This window comes from Lithobates pipiens, unplaced genomic scaffold (assembly GCF_037356315.1).
Source record: "Lithobates pipiens isolate NorthernLeopardFrog02 unplaced genomic scaffold, aLitPip1_a1.2 Scaffold_59, whole genome shotgun sequence".
Lineage (NCBI taxonomy): Eukaryota > Metazoa > Chordata > Amphibia > Anura > Ranidae > Lithobates > Lithobates pipiens.
In genome coordinates this window covers 1238724-1262814 of record NW_027507880.1, presented here as the reverse complement: position 1 = coordinate 1262814, position 24091 = coordinate 1238724, and the positions used below count along the sequence as shown (strand labels likewise).

The 24091-nt window shown below is 42.6% G+C and overlaps 1 protein-coding gene across 3 annotated transcripts in view; it reads right to left on the bottom strand.

Moving 5' to 3' along the window:
- The window catches only part of LOC143958164 (uncharacterized), a 309265-nt gene that overhangs the window by 26236 nt on the left and 258938 nt on the right, over window positions 1-24091 (bottom strand). The window contains exons 1-3 of one of the 3 annotated variants that reach the window (XM_077467622.1): window positions 8990-9189; window positions 6773-6974; window positions 5827-5925 (exon numbers count right to left, since the gene is read on the bottom strand). In XM_077467622.1, the coding sequence (XP_077323748.1) occupies window positions 5827-5925; window positions 6773-6956 (283 nt within the window). In that variant the 5' untranslated portion in view covers window positions 6957-6974; window positions 8990-9189. Of the gene's footprint in view, window positions 1-5826; window positions 5926-6772; window positions 6975-8989; window positions 9190-24091 lie in introns of those variants that run through there. The other 2 variants (XM_077467620.1, XM_077467621.1) reach the window with 2 other exon arrangements.

The following is a 24091-nucleotide window of genomic DNA, read 5'->3' as shown; positions in this document are numbered from 1 at the left end:
GTAGAAATATGACACCGCTCAACCTCTTCAAACAGGAGGGTACGGGCATATAGTATGGTGTGCTTTTTTTGGACAAGGAAGTGAGCCAAATGAAGAAAGAAGGTCTGTGTGCTCGATTAAAAAAATTGTTTATAGACATATACATGGTCTACTGGTCACATGTGTTGAATTCCTCCAAGGTTCCATGCCTCATTCATTTTTAGAAATGTGAGGTAGTTAACACTGTCGTGAGCTAGGTGAGTACGCTTATCGGTCACGATCCCCCCTGCTGCGCTGAACGTCCTTTCGGATAGGACACTGGACGAGGGGCAGGCCAACAGTTCGATTGCAAATTGGGCAAGCTCTGGCCAGAGGTCAAGCCTGCCCACCCAGTAGTCCAGGGGTTCATCACTTCTCAGAGCGTTCACATCGGCCGTTAACCCGATGTAGTCGGACACCTGACGGTCTAGGCGTTCCCTGATGCTGGATCCGGATGACACCTGTCGATGGGTCGGCTGAAAGAATGACCTCATATCCGAAGTCACCAACACATCTTCAAACCGGCCTCTTCTTGCAGGCGCTGTTAGATTGGTACCTGGAACTCCTTCTCTGGGAGTGGGAATTGCTCCTCTGCCAGCGCACGCAAAAGCAGAATGCAGCATTTTTCAAAGCAAGGCCTGGAAGTGCTCCATTCTGACAGCCCTCTGTGACGGCAGTAACATTTCCGCCATTTTGTGTTTGTACCGGGGGTATAAGTACGTTGCCACCCAGTACTGGTCCTTGATCCTTATGCTTTTTATACCGGGGTCCCTATTAAAACACTGGATCATGAAGGCCCCCATTTGCACTAAACTGGAAGCAGTGTGGTGGCCTGGCTCCTGCTCATTATCCAGGATAATGTCATCCTCTTCATTCTCCTCTCCCCATCCACGCACAACAACAGGGATCCCAGAAAGGTTTAAAGCATGCTCTTCTTGCTCCTCCTCATCCGCCCCGGCACCATCCTCCTCTGACTCCTCTTCAGACTCCTGTTGTTCACTTGTCTCAGATAGAGTAGCCCCCCCCTGGGAATTCATCCAGCATTGCGACTTCCTCATCTTCCCGCTCCTGCTCCTCCACAGCTTGATCAATGACACGACGCAATGCACGCTCCATAAAGAAGGCGTAAGGTACCATGTCACTGATGGCGCCATGGCTGCGACTGACCAGTTTGGGGATCTCCTCAAATGGCCGCAGAAGTCTGCATGCGTCACGCATGAGCAGCCACTGGCGCGGTGAAAAAAAACACAGCTCCCCAGAACCTGTTCTGCCGCAGAGTTCATATAGGTAGACGTTAACTGAACGTTTCTGCTGGAGCAGCCTATCAAGCATATAGAAGGTTGAGTTCCATCGCGTCGAGCAATCGCAAATAAGACGTCTGACCGGCAGATTGTGTCGCCGCTGAATATCAGCAAGGCGAGCCATGGCCATGTAAGATCTTCTGAAATTGGCCGAGATTTTCCTTGCCTGCCGCAAGATGTCCCTGACCCCAGGGTATTTGACAATGAATTGCTGTACGACCAAGTTTAAAATGTGTGCCATGCATGGCACGTGCATAATTTTGCCCTGTTTCAATGCGCTAAGCAGATTGGCTCCGTTGTCACACACCACTTCACCAACTGTCAAATTGAGCGGTGTTAGCCACTGATCTGCCTGTGAACGCAAAGCTGAAAGGAGTGCCGGGCCAGTGTGACTCTTGGCTTCCAGGCACAACAGACGCAGCACGGCATGGCAACGTCTCACCTGGCATGTCGAATAGGTTCTGGGGAGCTTGGGCGGCGCAGCGGAAGAGACGCTAGCAGCGGAAAAGGAGGAGTCAGCCGAGGAGGAGAGGGAGGAGGATGGAGTAGGAGGAGGAGCAGAAGAAGAGCCAAGCCTGCATGTAATCCGTGGCGGTAAAACCAAATCTACACGGGTGCCACGGGTTACATGTTTGACGGCCGTCAGAAGGTTCACCCAGTGGGCAGTAAAAGTGATATACCTTCCCTGCCCGTGTTTGCTAGACCACATGTTTGTGGTCAGATGCATCTTGGCACCGACACTGTGTGCCAGAGATACATTCACTTGCCGCTGAACATGGGCAAATAGCTCTGGGATGCCCTTCTGTGAGAAATACTTCCTTTCTGGGACCTTCCATTGTGGTGTTCCAATGGCCACAAATTTTCGAAAGGCCTCCGAGTCCACCAGTTTATATGGCAGTAGTTGGCAGGCTATGAGTTCTGACAAGCCATCCGTCAACCGTTGGGCAAGAGGGTTATCCGGCGTCATCATTTTTTTACGCTCGAACATTAGGCCCACGGAAGCCTGTTTTTTACAGAAAAACGTGAGCTTGGCGTGATGGAAGGTGGAGTGGAGGACAATTGTGAGGAGAGAGGAGAAGAAGTAGAAGACGAGGCTGGACGGTGAGAGCCTGGAGTGTGGCTTTGTGTGTTCCGTTGCTCCCACTGGGCTCGGTGATGGCTGATCATGTGCCTTCTTAAGGCGGTCGTCCCTAGGTGAGTGTTGGGCTTACCGCGACTAATGCATTGACTGCAAAGATTGCAGAGGGCAACGCTATTGTCAGCAGCGGACACGTTAAAAAAAGCCCACACTGCGGAGCAATGTGCCGGTGTCCTGGGAGCACCAGATGTGACCGTACATGGTCGATGACTCGCTCCTGATACATTTGCAGTCTGTTTTGTCCCTCCTGTGGAATGTAAGTTATTCCTGCTTCTCCTCCCTATCTGCTGGTCCATATCTCCCTCTGAACTCCCCTCCTCTTCCTCTCTTGTGGGCACCCACGTGACATCACTAGACACGTCATCATCGACGTCACCTTCCCCACCGCTATAAGTAGAGATCTCGGAGTAGGCAGCAACACCGGGGACCAACCTCCTCCTTGGGCTGATCTGGGTACTGTCGTCAGACTGCTGAGTGGCGGTTGTTGCTACCTCCTCTTCCTGATCCAATACCAAGAGTGGCTGCGCATCAGAAATGTCTTGATATGGATCGGAAAATAATTCCTGTGACTCAAGCGGAAGGTATGTGGTGGTGGTGGTGTTGATGGTAGGGTCTTTGGGGGTGCACATAGCAGAGAGTGAAGAAGAGGGTGCAGATCGAGAGGATGAGGAGGGTGCAGAAGAGTAAGGCTGAGTGAGCCACTCAACCAAGTCTGGTGCGTCCTTTAAAGTAAATGAACGCATCTTCTGCAACTTCCCACTTTGGCTCAAGCCTGTTGCTCCTGCCCTACCCCTACCACCCCTGCGGATGGGCCTGCCTCTTCCTCTGCCTGTCATTTTTTAAATGACCCTGTGACAAAACTCTCAGTCCCTATACCGATGAAGGACTGCTGCAGTATAGGGCAGCGGTCAGCAGTAGTGCACCTCAACCCTATGTATTGTGGACCTATACCAGTCCTTAAGGAATAGCAGACTGTACCTCACTCAACCCTATGTACAGTAGTACCCTATACCTTACCAGTCCTTATAAGGACCTTTGTGGAACAAGTAGGTTGTGAATGATTAGCAGACTGTACCTCAGTCCCTATACTGATAAAGGACTACTGCAGCAGTAGGGCAGCAGTCAGCAGTAGTGCACCTCAACCCTATGTATTGTGGACCTATACCAGTCCTTAAGGAATAGCAGACTGTACCTCACTCAACCCTATGTACTGTAGTACCCTATACATTACCAGTCCTTATAAGGATCTTTTTGGAACAAGTAGGTTGTGAATGATTAGCAGACTGTACCTCAGTCCCTATACTGATAAAGGACTGCTGCAGCAGAAGGGCAGCAGTCAGCAGTAGTGCACCTCAACCCTATGTATTGTGGACCTATACCAGTCCTTAAGGAATAGCAGAATGTACCTCACTCAACCCTATGTACTGTAGTACCCTATACCTTACCAGTCCTTATAAGGACCTTTGTGGAACAAGTAGGTTGTGAATGATTAGCAGACTGTACCTCAGTCCCTATACTGATAAAGAACTACTGCAGCAGTAGGGCAGCAGTCAGCAGTAGTGCACCTCAACCCTATGTATTGTGGACCTATACCAGTCCTTAAGGAATAGCAGACTGTACCTCACTCAACCCTATGTACTGTAGTACCCTATACCTTACCAGTCCTTATAAGGACCTTTGTGGAACAAGTAGGTTGTGAATGATTAGCAGACTGTACCTCAGTCCCTATACTGATAAAGGACTACTGCAGCAGAAGGGCAGCAGTCAGCAGTAGTGCACCTCAACCCTATGTATTGTGGACCTATACCAGTCCTTAAGGAATAGCAGACTGTACCTCACTCAACCCTATGTACTGTAGTACCCTATACCTTACCAGTCCTTATAAGGACCTTTGTGGAACAAGTAGGTTGTGAATGATTAGCAGACTGTACCTCAGTCCCTATACTGATATAGGACTACTGCAGCAGTAGGGCAGCAGTCAGCAGTAGTGCACCTCAACCCTATGTATTGTGGACCTATACCAGTCCTTAAGGAATAGCAGACTGTACCTCACTTAACCCTATGTACTGTAGTACCCTAGACCTTACCAGTCCTTATAAGGACCTTTGTGGAACAAGTAGGTTGTGAATGATTATCAGACTGTACCTCGGTCCCTATACTGATAAAGGACTACTGCAGCAGTAGGGCAGCAGTCAGCAGTAGTGCACCTCAACCCTATATATTGTGGACCTATACCAGTCCTTAAGGAATAGCAGACTGTACCTCACTCAACCCTATGTACTGTAGTACCCTCTACCTTACCAGTCCTTATAAGGACCTTTGTGGAACAAGTAGGTTGTGAATGATTAGCAGACTGTACCTCAGTCCCTATACTGATAAAGGACTACTGCAGCAGAAGGGCAGCAGTCAAGTATAATATTCTTTCTATATTTGGAAGAAAGAATATTATACGTGTACAAGTCTATTACCATACCAGTCCTGAAAAGAACCTTTGTGGACCTAATAGTAACAGCTACTGATTAAACTGACTGTCCCTCACTGCCTCACACACAGCTTCCTGCCTGTCCCTATTTAAACTGACAAAACAGAGGCTGCTGGAACAATAACTTGAATAGCACTTTTGTGGACCTTATAGTAACAGCTAATGATTAAACTGACTGTCCCTGCAGCAAACAGCGTCCTGTCCCTCTCTCTACACTGACAAAAGCCAGGCTGCTGCAAAAATCAGTAGCACAGCAGTGCCTCAAACCTCTATCCTGAACTACACCTAACACCTATACCAGTCCTGAAAAGAACTTTTGTGTACCAAATAGCTAGCGATTTGGGTCACTGCAATCTCTCCCTGCTCCACACAGCAACCTCTCCCTATAGTGACAGAAGAAAGAATGTAAAATGGCCGCCGGATCAGGTCTATTTATAAGTTAGGGGGAATGTCCAAGTGTCCATGTGCTGTAATGTCTCAATTGGCTGTCCTGTACCCCATGATGGATGTGTCATCATAGGTCAAAGTTCTTTTACACAGTAAACACGGAAGTCCGCCGATCGGGCGGACGGCGAACAGCCGAAATTCGCCGCGAAACGACCGCCGGGCGAACCGTTCGGCCATCCCTATTGGGAGGTATGCAAATATCAAAATGATTTGAAGGATGGATGTCAGTCTGGAGGAGTGGATGTTCCTAGGCAGACTGCATTTGCATGCAGACTGCAATAATTAATGTGAAGATGTGATGCTGAGCCACAATGTTTAAAATAACTGAAATCCAAGGATTGAAAGCGGTTATTCCTGTTTTCTGCCAATGAAGACTTCTATACCTATGTACCATGGATTTCATTTTTGAATTGGCAGGAAATTTACAGTCCAGAGATTACCTGAAGCTCCTCTGTCTCCTCTTTCTCCCTTTGGTCCTGCTGGCCCCTGTTCTCCTCTTGGTCCAGTTTGTCCAGTTTTCCCCGGTGTTCCAGGCAGACCTAATTATTGAATACATATAAAGAACAAAAGTGGACCTCCCATCAGATATAATTTTTCAAGTTAAGCAGGGCCCCCTCAACAATCTAATACACAAACCTTTATTTTAATGAACACAAAGGCAATTTAATTCAAAATAAAATAAAAGATGAGGTAGCGTTGGCTAAATGGATGCTAAACATGTCAAGCCTAAAAACTGCACACCTTCGAAAGGGCAAAAAATGACCAAACTCAAATTTATCGATAGGTAACTCTGTAAATGCCTTCACAGCTCAGCAGTTTGGTTAACCATAAATGAGGGACCTTATGCATTCTATGTTTATAAAAGTGATCTGGAAACTCCATAGAAGTCCAAATCAATTTTAGACAGAAGCCCAGAGCCTGCTGAGCAAAACTGAACCACTTCAGACTTTCAATTTATTAGACAGGTCCAAAGATCCAAAGAGGTTAAACTATTTTTTATTATTTTTTTAACTACAAAGAGCTATGAATGTTTTTCTAACTGAGGAAGACTGTGTCAGGCATATAGGGTTATTTTAATGCTGGCAGAGATGACCAGAATCCCTGAGGACAATAAACCTACATTACTAAGAAAGGTACTTACATTCTTCTTACTTCACAGCCTGCAAAGGGGATCAGTAACCAGTAACACCAATTCTAAAGGTTCTTCCTGTACTTTTGACATCAGCTCTTCTTGATTGAATTTGTCACATGGGATACAGGGTCCTGCATTGGTGTACTACTTCCAGGGATTCTGGAGGTTCACTAACCCCCAGAATCCACCTGCTGGATTGGGGTCTGGCTTGGGCTACACGTCTTTAATTGTATTAAAATTGTGTCTATTTTTACCAGGTTCACCCTTTTCCCCTTTCGATCCATTTATTCCATTCATGCCTGGTAGACCATCCTTCCCAGGAGCTCCACATGTGATGATTGAGTAGGCATTCTCATCAGGGTCTTGGCATATCTGAACACCTGGAGTCACTAAAGCCACATGAAGCAAGAGTAGTCCAAGAATCTTCAAGATTGACATATTCCAAATACAGCTGGACTGGATGGAAGAAAAAAACATTTGAGGTAATAGTAACTGTATATAAGCTATTATACTGCTCTAGGGCATCTAGGACTACTCTAGGACATCTAAGACTACCCTAGGATATCTAGGGTTACGCTAAGACATTTAACATGGCTCTAGGACATCTAGAGCAGACAATTGCTCCCCTGGTGCTTACAATCACATTCTGTTTGCTCCTCTGCCATACTGTTCACCCACCGCAGACAAATTGAAATACTTGATGCTTTTGTTGCAGTAGAGTATGGGTCTCATTATCTTGCCTTTTATGGCACAGTGCCAGATGCCTGAATATCACCAGGCATGAGTACCATCTGTTAGGGTTATATCTGTAACCTAGGACTTATATCAAGGGCTTAAAGATAAAGTTTAGGTACAGCAAATTTGCTATAGTTACATTGGTTCAGCTACAGATCATTGGGAAGAATGCCTCTAATGCCACATACACACGACCGGACTTTGCGGCAGACTAGGTCCGACGGTCTTCAAGATGGACTTTCGGCAGAGTTCCTACGGACTTTACAAACGAACGGACTTGGACACACAAAATCACACCAGAGTCCGACGGAATCGAACGTGATGACGTACGTCCGGACTAGAATAAGGAAGTTCATAACCAGTAGCCAATAGCTGCCCTAACGTCGGTTTTTGTCCGTCGGACTAGCATACACACGAACGGATTTCTCAATAGGAACTGGTTCAGGTGGAAAAATTTGAAACATGTTCCATTTCTAAAGTCCGTCTGATTTTTAGACAGCAAAGGTCCGATGAAGCCTACACATGATCGAATTGTCTGGCGGATTCGTTCCGTCGGACATTTGCTGTCGAAAAGTCCGGTCGTGTGTACGCAGCATTACATTGGTGATCAGTGCGGAGAATGCCCCTTACATTGGTTTTCATTGGGATGAATGCCCCTTAAGTTGGTGATCATTGAGAAGAATATACCTTACTATGGTGATCAGGGGGAAGAATGCCCTCTACATTGGTGATCTTTGGGAGTAATGCCCCTTATATTGGTGATCATCGGGAAGAATATCCCTTACACTGGTGATCAGTTGAAGAATGTTCCTTACATGGGCGATCAGTGGGAAAAATGCCCTTTACATTGGTGATCAGTGTGAAGAATGTACCTCACATTGGTGATCAGTGGGAAGGATTCCCCTTACATTGGTGGTCAGTGAGAAGAATGCTCGTTACATTGGTGGTCAGAATGACACACTTACCAACGGCTAAAAAAGTTCATTGGTATTATACTGCTGATTCTGCCAAATGACATTGGACATGGTGGATTTGGACCTGGAACTATACATGCAAAAACAGATGGAAGGTCAATCAGCTCAAGAAAACCTCAGCAATCTCTCGAGAAACCTTGGTTTGGAATTGCTGCTCTATACAACTGCTATAATAACAGTTAGTATGTTGTATCACTAGAGGAATAGTCTTCCAGATTGAGGTTACTGTGGGCTACTTTAATGGTTTTGCTATGGGGCCTCACCACAAATTTCTACAGCTTTGGTCCTTGTGTAAGCTTCAACAAGATCAAATTGGGCAAAGTATATGTTGACTTTAAGCCAAATTCAAACTAACTCAACCACCTAAAAAAATCAATAAACTGAAAACATATAACAGTAAATGTAAACCCAATTACTAAAATATTATTAAAAAAAGTTCACGATTTTAATATCATTTTAAAAGTTATTTTTAATCTTCTCAAATCAGTAGTTTTCAGTAAAACAACCCCTGATGACCCTGCCATGAAGGTCTTTGTTGAAACACTTCTTATTAAGGGTGACAGCACTCATTGCTCTTGCTTTGTAACCCCATCACACAGGCTTCCAACAGAGCATGATCTACTCTTGTCACTATTTGGAAACCTACCCATGTTGGAGTGCATGTTTCAATGGTTAGAAAATAGAAACAGGCCGCAGGAATTATTTTGTGTTGCAGCTACAGTACATACAAATAGAATCATATAAATATAATTCAAATAGTACCTGATCATGTACTCACCGACATATGCAATCGAAATCTGAATCAATCAGGTGTAGCACAATAGCTCCAACATGCCTCTATATATACTGATAAATGATTGGCTTATTTGCATAATCCAGCTAAACAAAAGACTTAACAAACATGATGTAGAAACAAAATCTACAAATATTTATTAGGAAATACTCTCTAGTGGATGAAATTTCCTATAGAGTTATTGTGTCCCGGTGTGAGAAAAACGAAAGTGAAAATTGTTCTGATCCTTACATGGAATGGATTGCATCATAAGTCAAATAAATCAGCATAGGTAACTAGATACATCCCAAATAGATACATTTTCAGTCTAGTAGCTCTGGTCTAAAATATTTTTAACCCTAACTCCACTCTCCCTCTCCCTTTGTTACAGATACACTCACCAATTCTTGCCACTGCCGGCTCTGGGGCACTGCAAAACCAGATTGCTGGTCCCCGACTGCCCACCTTTGGTGATGTCAGTCCTCTTCTGGATCATGAGAGGACCCAACCCCTGGATATCCAAAAGGAAGTCTACATAATGAAGACAATAAAGAACCCAAGCAGAAAGTAAATAGAAGGGAAGACTTGGGGTTGTGGCAATGCATGACCATAGCTTAAGGTGAGTATAAATGAGCATTTAGATAGGGATTATTTGTCCAGCAATCAGATAGGGATTAGGAGGGCACCCGAAAAGGTATTAAAAATCTTGAGGCACTTCAGTCTAAATTGTAAAAAAAAAAAAAAAATCGAAATGTTACTTATGGGAAACCTGAGACTGGGACAATGTATACCATCACCTTGATGAAATTACATCAGAAGTCCTCTTCACATCAGAAGTTGCCCCATCACATCAGAGGTCTCCCATCATGTAGGAGGTCCCACCATCATTTCAGAGTCCCTTCTTCACGTGAGAGTCACCCCTTCACACCATAGGCCCCCATCACATCAGAGGCCCCCTCTACATAAGAGCACCCCATCACATCAGCCTCCCTATATATCCTCCCCCATTACATCCCTGATGGAGGGGTCATTCGCGGCTCTAAAATGTTGCATTCTTCTGTTTGTGGTATGATCATTCTTCAATAAAAAATCATTTGGACTCAATCTAAAGATCCATTTTGTGCTGGCAATTTTTATCACATCAGAGTTCCCCATAACATCAATTCCTCCCGAGAACAGTAGAATGCCATCAACACACAGTCTCCTATCACATAGCCCTCAAACCCATCCAGAATAGAGCCTTTCAATCATACAGTCCCCTCTTCACATCATAGCATAAATGTTTGGCTCCAGCACAGTGCAAAAGGGTGAAGGATGCAGGAGGCCCTGCATCAAAGTCATAAATTGCCATGTTCCAGTGAGCTGGCCTCCATCACCATAGAGGCCAATGACACCATTCGTCCTGGCCCTAGAGTGTCACTGGATGTTTTGGGGCTGGCAGATGGCCCACCTGCACCATGGCAACTCATGATGCTAAACCAGAGAAAACTGGGTTCTGTGCTAGCGGTACCCCGGGAACCCAGATGGCACTCTGGTTTAGAAACACTGGTCTAAAGAAGATACAATGAACATTTCATGAGAAACTCGCAAGACTTACAGTGGTTAGAGAGAAGAAATATTAATATGTGCTGGGGAAAAGGTAAAGGAGTGGGTGACGAGATGTGCACTGGTTTGGTTTAAACATAAGTTTAAGCTAAATCAACGCCCAATCAGCCGCAGTCAGAGCATTCCACCACATGAAACAAAGGGGTTGGGATGCTTATGACATCCTTGACCCAATATGACTACATGATCATATTTGGACTGTCATTACCCAAATATGGTCATGTGGCCATATTAGCTACTTTAAGTCCTTCCTATAGCAGTTTTACTGCTACAGGGCGGCACCTGTGTGCTGGATCATATATATATATATATATATATATATATATATATATATATATATATATATATATATATATATATATATATATATATGTGTATATACAGTATACTGATATATATATATATATATATATATATATATATATATATATATATATATATATATATATATGCACTCCGACAATTCCGGGTAAGGGGCATGTATGTGTGCCACCGGCAGCTCACGCCCTCTGTGATTACACACAGCAGAAGCCGATCAGCGCATATAGTGTATTTGATGTCATTCGGCACCTGACAATCATCAGGCAGAGACACGTAACTGCAACCTATGCAAACAAGGCAGATCGCCGTTATGAAAGGAGGGTAGGCATGGCTTTTGTGTTCCTGCAAAGCAGGGAATAAATGTCACCCCTTCCCCAGTAAAAGCACCTTTCACACTGTAGTAAAACACTGGCTAGGCAAATAGTTAACCCTTTGATCGTCCCTGATTAACCCCTTCCCAGCCAGTATCACTAGTGCAGTCTTTATTTTTAGCACTGATCACTGTGTCGCTGGTCCCCAAAAAGTTTCAAAGGTGCCAGTTAGTGTCAGAATGTCCGATATAATATTGCAGTCCCGCTATAAGTCACTGATTTCTGCCATTACTAGTAAAATAAATAAATAAAAATATCCCATAGTTTGTAGACTCTAAAACTTTTGCGCAAATCAATAAGTATACGCTTAGTGGGATTTTTTTACCAAAAATATGTAGCAGAATACATTATGTATCCTAAATTTATGAAGAAATTTGTGAAGAAATTAGATTTTTTCAACTTTTTTATTGGATATGTTTTATAGCAGAAGGTAAATAATTTTTTATTTTTATTTTTCAAAATTGTCCAACTTTTTTTGTTTATAAATAAAAAAATAAAAAACACAGGGATGATCAAATACCACCAAAAGAAAGCTCTATTTATGGGGGAAAAAAAGGACATCATTTTATTTGGATACAGCGTTGCATGAATTATCAGTTAAAGTAACGCAGTGCCATATCACAAAAGAATGTCCTGGCTGCGACTGACTGTACGCTGATTAGGTGGGAGTGACAGCTTGCAACCTAATGAACCAAACTCATGTTCATCCCTAATATTAAGGAATAAACAGAAACTATCAGGAAGATCAAGATACAGTATTTCTGTGGTCCATCCCTTTCTTCTTTTGGAACTTATTTACAGAAGCGGTGTATGGGAACCCAACAGACAATGTCGTATGGACTATATGGACTATACAGGAGTTTGTGAGGCTCGCCGCTAATTTGTGTATAGATATCTAAATACACTATATTGTCAAAAGTATTGGGACACCTGCCTTTACACACATGAACTTTAATGGCATTCAAGTCTTAGTCTGTAGGGTTCCATATTGAGTTGGCCCACCCTTTACAGCTACAACAGCTTTGACTCTTCTGGGAAGGCTGTCCACAAGGTTTAGGAATGTGTCTATGGGAATGTTTGACCATTCTTCCAGAAGTGCAATTGTGAGGTCGGGCACTGATGTTGAAGGGAAGGCCTGGCTCGCAGTCTTTTCTCTAATTCATCCCAAAGCGTTTCTATCGAGGTAAGGACTGTCAAGTTCCTCCACCCTAAATCTTTATGGACCTTGCTTTGTGCCCTGGTGGTGAGCAGTCGTGTTGGAACAGAAAGGGGCCATCCCCAAACTGTTCCCACAAAGTTGGGAGCATGAAATTGTCCAACATTTCTTTGTATGCTGACGCCTTAAGAGTTCCCTTCGCTGGAACTAAGAGGCCAAGCCCAACCCCTGAAAAACAACCCCACACCACAACTCCCCCTCCACCAAATGATTTGGACCAGTGAACAAAGCAAGGTCCACAAAGACATGGATGAGAGAGTTTGAAGTGGAGGAACTTGACTGGCCTACACAGAGTCCTGACCTCCACCCGATAGAACACCTTTGGGATGAATGAGAGCCAGGCCTTCTCGTCCAAGAGCAGTGCCTAACCTCACAAGTGCGCTTCTGGAAGAATGGTCAAACATTCCCAAAGGCACACTCCTAAAGCTTGTGGGCAGCCTTCCCAAAAGAGTTGAAGCTGTTATAGCTGCAAAAGGTGGACCAACTGAACATTGAACCCTACAGAATAAGACTGGGATGCCATTAAATTTCATGTGCGTATAAAGGCAGACGTCCTAATACTTTTATATAGTGTATGTTGTTGCCCACTACTTACCCTTCTCCCCAGCACATAATGACACTCAACTTGCTTCTGAGTTCAGTCCAAACTTAAATTCAGACCAAACCCGTGTCGTATCTACTTAACACATGGAACAACTGAACAACCGTTTTGACATCCCTGATATTTCTTAAGTTCGCCTTACAGATCTACCCATAGATATCTATAAGGATGTGTATATCATACAAAATAGCAGATATGGTACATGTCTCTTACAATAGTCTTGCTGACCTACAAATATAACACAACTGTCAATTAGCTGGATTGATGAAGGGTGGAATTTCTTCTTGCACTGTTTCTATAGTGCAGGTATCAACCCTATAATCCTGGTATAGAGCCATTTACTGTAGATCAGATTTAGTGAAATAGTTCCAACAGGCTTTTATACCTACTGATACGCTATTTGCACAATATAAACTAAACCAAAGATTAGCAAATACCTACAAATTCAATATGCAAATATTGACAATGGAATTAGCTTTAAGAGGTTTCATTTCTATAGAGTGTTTGTCATTTAGTTGAATGATTGAACGGTGGAATTTCTCCTTGCCCTGTATTTATAGTGGGGAAATCTCTGTTTACACAACCCTCCATAATCCTATTAAAGGTATTCTCCATGATAAATGCATTAGGGTGAAAAGTGTCCTTATCAGAGGTTATCTTAAACATTCTCCATTCCATCCTGACCAAAAAAGCTTCAGTTGCCACCAGTAAGATCTGAAGTGTTAGCAGAAAAAATCATTGTGTTACAAGAGATTCATAGTGTACCATCAGAGTGCTGTTGTGTTACCAAACAGATATATTGTACAATCAGAGTGCTGTTGTGTTACATGAGAGCACTACTATAATATAAGAGTGCAGTTATACAATCAGAGAGAACTGTCATGCTACCAGAAACAAGAGACTTCTACAAGAGCCTGCTGCCACTTTGAACATGTGAGTTTTTATAGGAAACAAACCCTAGGGACTACTGCCATGCTAAATGGGTTTGCTATGTTACTACAAAAGCCGTTGTAATTTGTTCAGGGGAAAAGCAATGTGAGTGAGATTGCCAAGACTTGTCTGTTACTAGAGAGATTTTCATACGGTGAGGCTGCCTTGTTCATAGAGAAACTGCAATGTAAGGCCACCATGTTCCAAAAGACTGATTCTGACATATTTCCCAATGTCATGGAACCCGCTGCCACCTATCAGTAGAATGGTAATTTACCAAAGTCATGGAACCCAATTACATCTATCAGTAGAATTGTAATTTACCAATGTCATGGAAGCCACTGCCACCTATCAGTAGAATGGTAATTTACCAATGTCATGGAGCCCAGTTACATCTATCAGTAGAATTGTAATTTACCAATGTCATGGAAGCCACTGCCACCTATCAGCAGACTAATCATTCTGGTGTAGTGGTGTAGTGGGTAGCACTCTCACCTAGGGATAGGGACAATTGTAGACACTCACTCAGGATGGACTTTATTCAACCTAACTAACTATGTAACTATGATGTTATGGAACTCACTGTCACATATCAGCAGACTAATAATTTACTAATGTCGTGGAATCCACTGCCACCTATCGGCTGACCAGTAATTTGCCAATGTCTTGGAACACACTAAGTAGACTCGTAATTTACCAATGTCTCGGAACCTGGAACCCATTGCCACCTAGCAGGAGACTTGTAATTTACCAATGTTATGGAAGAGCATTATGAATCATGGTAGTTGTAGTTTTAGACTGCAGCTATACAATGGGACCAGTGGACTATTATTATCATTCTGCAGGATTTATATAGCGCCAACAGTTTACGCAGCACTATAAAACTTGAGGGTAGACAGTACAAATACAATACACTTTAACCAATTCAGCCCCAGAAGATTTGGCTGCTCAATGACCAGGCCATTTTTTGCGATACGGCACTGCTCCGCTTTAACTGACAATTGCGCAGCCGTGCGACAGTGTACTCAAACAAAATTGACGTTCTTTTTTTTCCCACAAAAAGAGCTTTCTTTTGGTGGTATTTGATCATCTCGACTTTTTTATAATTTTTGCTCTATAAACAAATATAGAGCCACAATTTTGAAAAAAAAAAAACACAATATTTTGTACTTTTTGCTATAATAAATATCCCCATTTTTTTTTAAAAAAAGCTAATTTTTTCCTCAGTTTAGGCCGATATGTATTCTTCTACATATTTTGGTAAGAAAATTCACAATAAGCGTATATTGATTGGTTTGCGCAAAAGTTATATCGTCTACAAAATAGGGGAAAGATTTATGGCATTTTTATTATTTTTTTTACTAGTAATGGCAGTGATCAGCGATTTTTATCAGGACTGCACTTTTGACATATTTTTGGGACCATTGCAATTTATACAGTTATCAGTGCTATAAAAATGCACTGATTACTGTGTTAATGTCACTGGCAGGGAAGAGGTTAACACTAATGGGCAATCAAGGGGTTAATTGTGTTCCCTAGGGAGTGATTCTAACTGTAGGGGGAGGGGACTGACGGGGTGAGGACAGCAATCGTTGTTTATACTTAGTATGAACAACAGATCGCTCTCCTCACCCCTGTCTGTTTACATTGGCAGATCTCCATTCTGTCTTAGTGTGGAGTGATCGCGGCTGCCCGGCGGTCATCACGACAGCTGGGCACGTGCACAACCATGTGCCCCCTAGTGGTCAAAAGGCAAACTGACGTACAGTTACGTTGATTCGCCCAGGGGAGCCAACCAGTACAACTGAAGTGGCTGGTCAAGAAGGAGTTAATACAGTAGGAATCAGAGGGTCCTGCTCATTAGAGCTTACAGTCTATGTACACTACAGTTCACGTGATGCACTGAGGAGCAGAGGGCATGGCAAGGCAGCTTTTACTGAACTGGCCATAAACAACACACTTGGCTACACAGACTTGGGGAGCGCACACCTGCAGGCACTGACAAACTGTAGAAAGGCTGACCCATGGGGGGGGGAGATCAAGCGGAGGTTTAGGAAGAGCCTTTGCCGTAGAGGGACCAGAATGTCTGCTCACCAGCTGCTTCCTACCACTGGATTCCAGAAGCATTTCTGAGGGTGCCCTATTTTTTAGAAAAGCTCACAGCTCACAGGGACTAGTGAGGGGGCTCAATGCCCATCATTCGAACTGCTAGCAGAAACTAATTAATTAGAGGCAAGACATTAAATATATCACATCCACACTGCACCTGCCCCTGGACACTACATCTGTGTTATATATGTTGCAATTTTACCACCCTATACAGTATGCTGGTAGGTTAGGATGACAGATAAGTGCACCAACACTTCTTAAGTGATAATATACCATGTTTTCCTTTACTAGCCTGCCTAGAGATTGCTTCTTTGACAAGCTACTACTGCTGAGTGCCAAGTGCTATTTTCAGCAATTGTCTGTGCTATTGCATTTTTATACATTCAACCTAGTGTGTCTGAGGCTCTTGAGTTGGTCGAGGTAATGAACAAGGGACCTATTCAATCCAGCAGCTCCTACGGGATTAGTACTACATTCACATCTTTAATGTCAACTGTTCGGTAAGTGAAGGGAAATCCACTAAACAAGGACAATCAGCAAATAAACCCCAACACAACTACTATCCCTTCACCCCTCTATCCAAAACTTGAAACATATTTTGGCCTTGTGAAAGAACCATCCAGCACCCAGCTTTGGTGCCTCCGTCAAGACATAGCACCCTCCAGTCTGGACCCAGGAACCAGGTTATGTAGCTGAGTACAAGACTAGGCGACTAGCTTAGATGTAAACTGGAATTCACTTTATTGAAAACTCACACAGAATTTATAGCACAGAAGATCAGGTAGTAACACATTACCCTAACAATGCAAACTTTAAACAGGATATATTAAACCTAGCTAAGGAAGGGACAACATAAACATAAACATTAAGCTAATTAAAAACCTAGCCACCTAGGTGACTCAGTGCCCACCCAGACCATTACCATGGATACAAAGCACATTACTCATTATCATAAGCATAAACATCCTATAATGGTTCAGTAACAAGGTAAAGTGGTCACAATATTAATCACATCTCCAACAGATGATCAAACAGACAGAAACAATAGGTAACTCAATTTAACAATGAGAATGCACACCTAGGAGGGGCGAAGTGGGAGAGAAAATCAAAGTTCAGCACTCTGAAAGAGTGATCCAATATAATCCAAAATGGTGTTGTGTGCACAAGTAATGGTTACTAACGTTTAAGTGAGCAATGCTGTTTATTCCATACGTTTGATAAAAAGTAACAAAGTTATGTTATGTTAATGTTACAATTTATCAAATTTATGGAATAAATAGCATCGCTCACTTAAACGTTAGTAAACATTATTTATGCACACAGCACCATTTTGGATTATATTGGATCACTCTTTCAGAGCGCTGCACTTTGATTTTTTTTTTTTACTGTTTTGCATTTTTCCCATGCTGAGCTGGCTGCACTGAATCTGATCCACCAATTTGGCTACCATTAATCAGAGTCACTTTACTTGGCCCCTAGACTTGCAGCGCTCCAGGTTTTCTGTGTGTCTTTTATACAATGGAAGAGACCTAGTTAACAATAAACACATAAAAAACAATGATCCCATCTCACCCCACCCCACCTTAGACCATCTGGCAACAGCCTACAACAGTCTATGAGAAAAACTCATACAATGTTCCAGCACTTTGAAAAAGAGAAATTAATTTATCTTTATAGCTGCCTTGAGGTATATTGTTAATAAATATTTATGTCCCAAGTGAAGGAGCCTCTGCAACCCAGTCTGCAGGAGGGCCACCATATTCCCGCTGACCATTAACTTGTACAAGATTAATATTACACCTTTCCATCCACTCCAGAAGGGATGTTTTATTGCAATTATTCCGAGAATTAATCCAAGCCTCACTCTCACCATTTATCACGTGGTTGTCCATCATAGGAGAATGATCCGCTCTCTCCATGGGCCATAATCAGTGGGTAAGCAGCTTTTCCCTTTAAAAGCCTCTGTCCCCATTGGGTCTGTCACAGGCCTATTTCCCCGCACACATTTAGACCTATGGTAAAGTCAGTGCACGGTCACTGCAAGGCACATATGCAGCCATGCCAGTCATAGAGACCTTTGTATCTATGGAGATCAATCCATAAATATAATACATTTATTAATAATCCACCTGGTAAGTAAAGAATTTGCCAATGGCACGTCAAAACAATTCATTTGACAATCACAGAAAAGCCTCCTTTAGCGTGTTCATAATATCTTGCATGATTGATGGCTTCATTAATTAAGCACACATTCCCAACAGTATTTAATGAATTGTATTTACATGCCATCAGGCCAAGACAAATATTTATCATAAGATAATATAAAAGTTTATGGATTGCCCATTGTGTAGAATGTTGATATATAGTTACATAGTTAGTCTAGTTGAAAAAAGACAAACGTCAATCTAGTTCAACCAATAAAAAGGAAAAAAAAAAATGTGGAAAAAAAAAATCTTATAATTCTATGCACACAATCCTATACCCACAGTTTATCTAGAGAAAGGCAAGAAAACAAAAAACAAAACAGCAAAGCATTAACCAATTTGCTCCAGCAGGTGAAAAATGTCCTTCCTGATCCCCCCCGGATATTGCCTGAATCAATTTTACCTATAACTGTTATTATCCAGTTATATTACATTTAGGAAAGAATCCAGGATTTTTTTCTTAAAGCAATCCACTGAAATGGCCAGAACCAGCTTTTGATGGAGTCTATTTGGAGATTCAATCTCTTTTCCTCTAGACGTAAAGAGTGCCCCCCTTGTCCTCTATGATGACCTCAACAACAAGTTCACTATATGGACCACACATGTATTTGTACATGTTGACCATATCTCCCTTTAACCTCCTCTTCTCAGAGAATAAATGCAGTTCCTCTGATCTTTCCTCATAGCTGAGCTCCTCCATGACTCTTATCAGTTTGTTTGCTCTTCCCTGCACTTTCTCCAGTTCCCCAATAACCTTCTCCAATATGATGTTGGTGCTGTAAACACATCTTGCATGGTCTTTCACACATGAATTAAATTGATATTTCTTAAACATCAGAATAGTGATACGTATATAAAGGATGTTTGTCAGAATAGCTTAGGGCAGGCGCATGTGCGGCTTTTCAAGATGGGGGACGCAATGTAAATGAGCTCTGGTCCCATTCCACTCTCCGTGACCCCTTCTCAGCAACGCAAGCCTCATTCAGCTTTGGGGGTGAGTTCAATCAGACCTTGATCCCTCTGGGCAGCCCATGGTGAAGATTGGCTATCAAAAGCCATATGCCCGGTCCTATAACGTGCTACTGCCTACTACTACCATGGAGCGATTCCTGACTAGGCCTGCATCCCCGGTCTCAATTTCTCCAAATGACCAAGTCCTTATGGCTGAGTACTCATTCCAAACAACCCCTCCTGGTCAGGCCAAGAGATATAGTGGTGCGATTCCACTACTATGATAGCAAGGAGGCCCTCACCCTAGTGACACGCAACCATGCCCACACAAAATACAAGGAAGATAAAATTCTGATTTTCAGCGATTTTCCCCCTATCACCTTGGCAAAAAGACACAATCTACATCCCATCACTGCACATCTACAGTTCCACAAAATTCCTTATTATTGAGGTTTCTCATTCTGCCTGAGTGTCGTGAAGGATGAAACACAGAATGTGCTGTGAGACCTGCATGAAGGTGAAGCATTCCTCAAAGGCCTGGGCCTTCCACCTCTCCCAGCAGATGATCTACTCCCACCACCCTCTACTCCATGGGCCTCCTCTGCACAATTTAGGCTCTGGGACCCCTGCCAAGGGCACAAGAAAGAAAGCCTCCACTATTTCTCAACGTTCTACACCTCAACGCTCTGGTTACAATAGATTCCTCACCTGATGCCACCATGGTCGACCTCCAGGCTCTTAGTTCGGCTATGCCATTGCATTGATAGCTCCATGGAACCATTTCACTAATTTATTTTATCACCGTTTTCATAATTTCACCATCTGTTAACTGTATTGGTTATATTAACGTTCTTATACCTACACAAGAGTTGACTATTTACTTTGAGCTACAGCCCCGTTTTTGAAGTTACGTTTGATCACATCTAGTTCGGTTGGAGAGTGAGACGGAATCGTCTGTCTCGTCATCTTGTGGAGTCTCCATATCTTCCCACATGTCCTCTGGCACTGGCCCAGGGCTCCTGAGACACCACTGAATCTCAGGTCTACAATTGTTACTGTATTTTTTCTTGTTTTTTTTCTCCTTTTTTTTAGGTTAGTTTGGCCTTTTTGTTGGTACGCTAATATCCAACTCAAGAGACAATTTATTTTTGTTTTTTCTTTCTTTTGTCCTTTTTGGGAATTGTTTTTCCTTTTTCTGCTCTAACTGTTATATTAGCTTTAATAACACCCGCCTACACCACGGGTGTTATTTCTACTGCTTACTTTTGCAATGTCCATATGTCTGGTTAGGACTTTAAAAATCTTGACTTAAGGCCCGTACACACGATCAGAATTTTTGACAACAAATTACCGGTAGCTGTTTTGGAGCAACATCCGACCGTGTGTACGCTGCATCGGACAAACTTTAGCGGTTTTCATCTGACTTTTGTTGGCTGTGCGAACGGATAAACTTTTTGACAACATAAGTCAGATGGAGCAAAGTCCAAACGTGTGTACACAAAACCATCGGACTTTAGTCCAAAGTACAAACACGCATGCTCGGGAGCAAGGACCAGCATGAAGAGGTTAGTCTTGCAAAACTAGCGCTCGTAATGTAGATAGCACATTTTTGACATGTCATATTCTGAATTTTCTAAATGCAGAGCACATTCTCTCATATTTAATGGGTTAATAATATATATGATTTGCTGGTGATACTGAATAAGTACTAACAAACATATTTTACATAGGATTTGTGTTCTAATGATATCAATAAAAAAAAATATTTTTTTTGGCCATTTTGTTTATTGTGCATTTACAACATAAATAAAATTCTTAAATTATTAGACATATTCTCTGTCATCACAATTTTTAAATTTAAAATTATAAGCCAAAAGAGCAAATGATACACCGAAAAATAAAAAAATATAGCCTATTAAATCATACTCAAATCAAAAAATACAACATACTAAATTAGTAGCCGCTAAACTCCCCAGACCACTGGCCTTGTTGTGCATCCTGGGGCTGATTTTGCCACTGACCACCATGCTGCTGAGGTGGGTGGGCTTGCTGGGGTGGGTAGGTTTGCTGAGGTGGGTAGGCTTGCTGAGGTGGGTAGGCTTGTTGTGGAGGAGGTAAAGGTGTGTGGTCCAAATTACACACATGTGATTTGGTGGTTAGCTCACATTTCCTGGCCTTGCTGAGGAGCTGGATGATGATATCCTCACATAGCTCACTTTGATCTGGGTCAATTTTGCATAGCTTATTAGCTGTAAAACAGCCAAACCCTTCAGACACTCTCGGGTGCTGTGGTGATTACAGAAGTAGCCCTAGTTAGGAAGTCAGCTGTGGCCTCATCCAGGTGGTGGCTCTTCCTGGCCCATTTTTTGGGAGTATGCAGGGGAGGGATTCTGCACTCCGTTGTCTGGCTGCTGGGCCCAGCCTCTTCTTGGCTCAAAATTTCCTGTGTGTGAAAAATCAACATCATTTTAATTTTTGGTCATCATTCACAAACACTTTTCAGCTCATTACTTTTTTAATTTGGAATGTGTCCAATTATTAAAGACTATCAATATGACTCCAGCATTTCTCATTCTTGTCCAAATCCCTTTTGGCCACTACTTGTCTATTGATATGGAACTCACTTTTTAAGACAACTAATTATAATTAAAGGCATACTAGCATCTAATTAACAACATATATATATATTAGCCAAGCTTTTAAATAATGCTATACCTGGGTCAAGCTGATCTCCTCCTCCTCTTCATCCTGTGTAGGATGAGGCTCAGTATCGATGGCCTCAGCTGATGGAGGGGGTAGTGTAGAGAGAGATCTGTGTGATACCGTTTGATCCTTTAAAAAATGGAGGCTGTTAAAATACCATAGCTTGGGAACATAGACATCTTCATCTGCTGCTCCATATGTTTTGGATTCATCTATCTTCTTTCCTGTTGTACATGCTTCTGAGGCCCCCAATTTTTGTCTTGATAAAGCTGTAGGTTGCTCTGGGGTACACAGTTTTTGCTAATTCCACCAGTTGCTCAATTGCTGCTATTATCCTTTTGTTTTTATTGCAATAGTCTTTATGTTTGACTTGCCACAGACAAGTGAGCTCCCTGTATTTTTTTATAAATTGTGTAAGGAATTGATGTGAATTCAAACTTGACTTCATCAGTTTGGTGTCAAGTCTGCAAAACATAATAAAAAATTAACCATAATTGGTGGCGTATAGCTCATAAGCTGCTCACAATATGGGCCTTTAGTAGGGATGGGCTTTATGTTCGAGTCGAACATGAGTTTGACTTGAACATTGGCTGTTCGCCTAATAGCAAACCGTTTAGTTTGTTTGTGACAAATTCTAAATCCGCAGAACACCCTATAAAATGAATATGAGAGAATTTCAAAGTCTTAATTTTAATCAACAATATGCAAGCTATTGTCATAAAAAGTTTTTGGGGACCCAGGGCACATGTATCAATGCAAAAGAACGTTTTCCAAAATGGCAGTTTTTTGGGACCATGGACTTTAATGTTTAAAAGTGAAACAAGAAAAGTTAAATATTCCTTTACATTTCTACCTGGGTGTGTGTTGGGGGGTTGGGTGTGGATGTCTATAGTATGCCTGTAAAGTTGCGCATGTTTCCCATGTTTAAAAACAATCCGAGAGCAAAATTACATTTCCAAAGTAAAATACAGTCATTTAACAGAACCAGCGGTAGCGACAGATTTTAGAAACGCACTTTCCTTTCGTGTCTACTTTCAGCTTGCGTTAGTTTCCTGCCTATTCTGAATGTTATATTTCATCGCACATTCATGCTTTATAAATGGCGTATGCATCAAACCTCCATTTTCCGAGCGTCATGCATCGTTAATATTTAACGTTCGTGTCCCATTGACTTTAATTGGTTTCTTTACATGTTGGTTTTCTCGTCATGTCTATGAATTATATTATTTTTCCATATATTTATTTAGCAAAAGAGAAGAGCAGTGCTTAAAATTTTTGATCATGTATGGGGTGGAGTCCATTGTATATTCCGATCGGACCTATATACAGACCACATGCTAAGCTTGACATACACTATGCATGCGTGAAACTCCGCTCGCATTGCCCGCCCCTGACGTTCCTTCTCTCTAATATTCCCCGCCCCTTCTCTCTTCGGTGCGCAGTCGGAGCAAACATGGCAGAGACACAGATGTTGGCCAATGTGTCATCAAGTGAGGAGGAATCCCGATCTAGGAGGAGGAGCTTTAAGGCCACCAACATGGCCTTTGAAGAAATGGTGGAGATGGTGGATATTTTGCGAAGGGAGGATTACGATTGGAAACATGGCCCATACATGCATCCAATATTTGGTAAAGGACCAAATCGTGAGTAGAGTTGTGAACACTCTGGACCAGAAGTTTGGGGTACGACGGTCCAAAGACCAATTAAGGAAGCACTGGTCTGACATTAAACTGAGGGAGCCGGATCAGTATCTCAAAATAAAGAAGGTGCTTTGAAAAAGTAAGTACCTGTCGTGTGTCCTATTCTAAATAGTAACTTGCATGCTTGAACCGTTCGTATGTATGAACCACCGTTCATACCACCTCAAAGCAATGTTTCATATCTGTGTGCTAAGTATACCTTTTGTTTCATTCTCATAGGGGAGAAAGACTCAGACAACAAGATTCCAGGGACCCCCAACCTCACGGGACCCCCAACCTCGCCGGGACCCCCAAACTCACCTGCCTGAATGGCAAATTAGCCCCAGCAATCCTGAGGATGTGGAGGAAAGAGAGGTGGAGGAAGTGACAGAGATGTACACC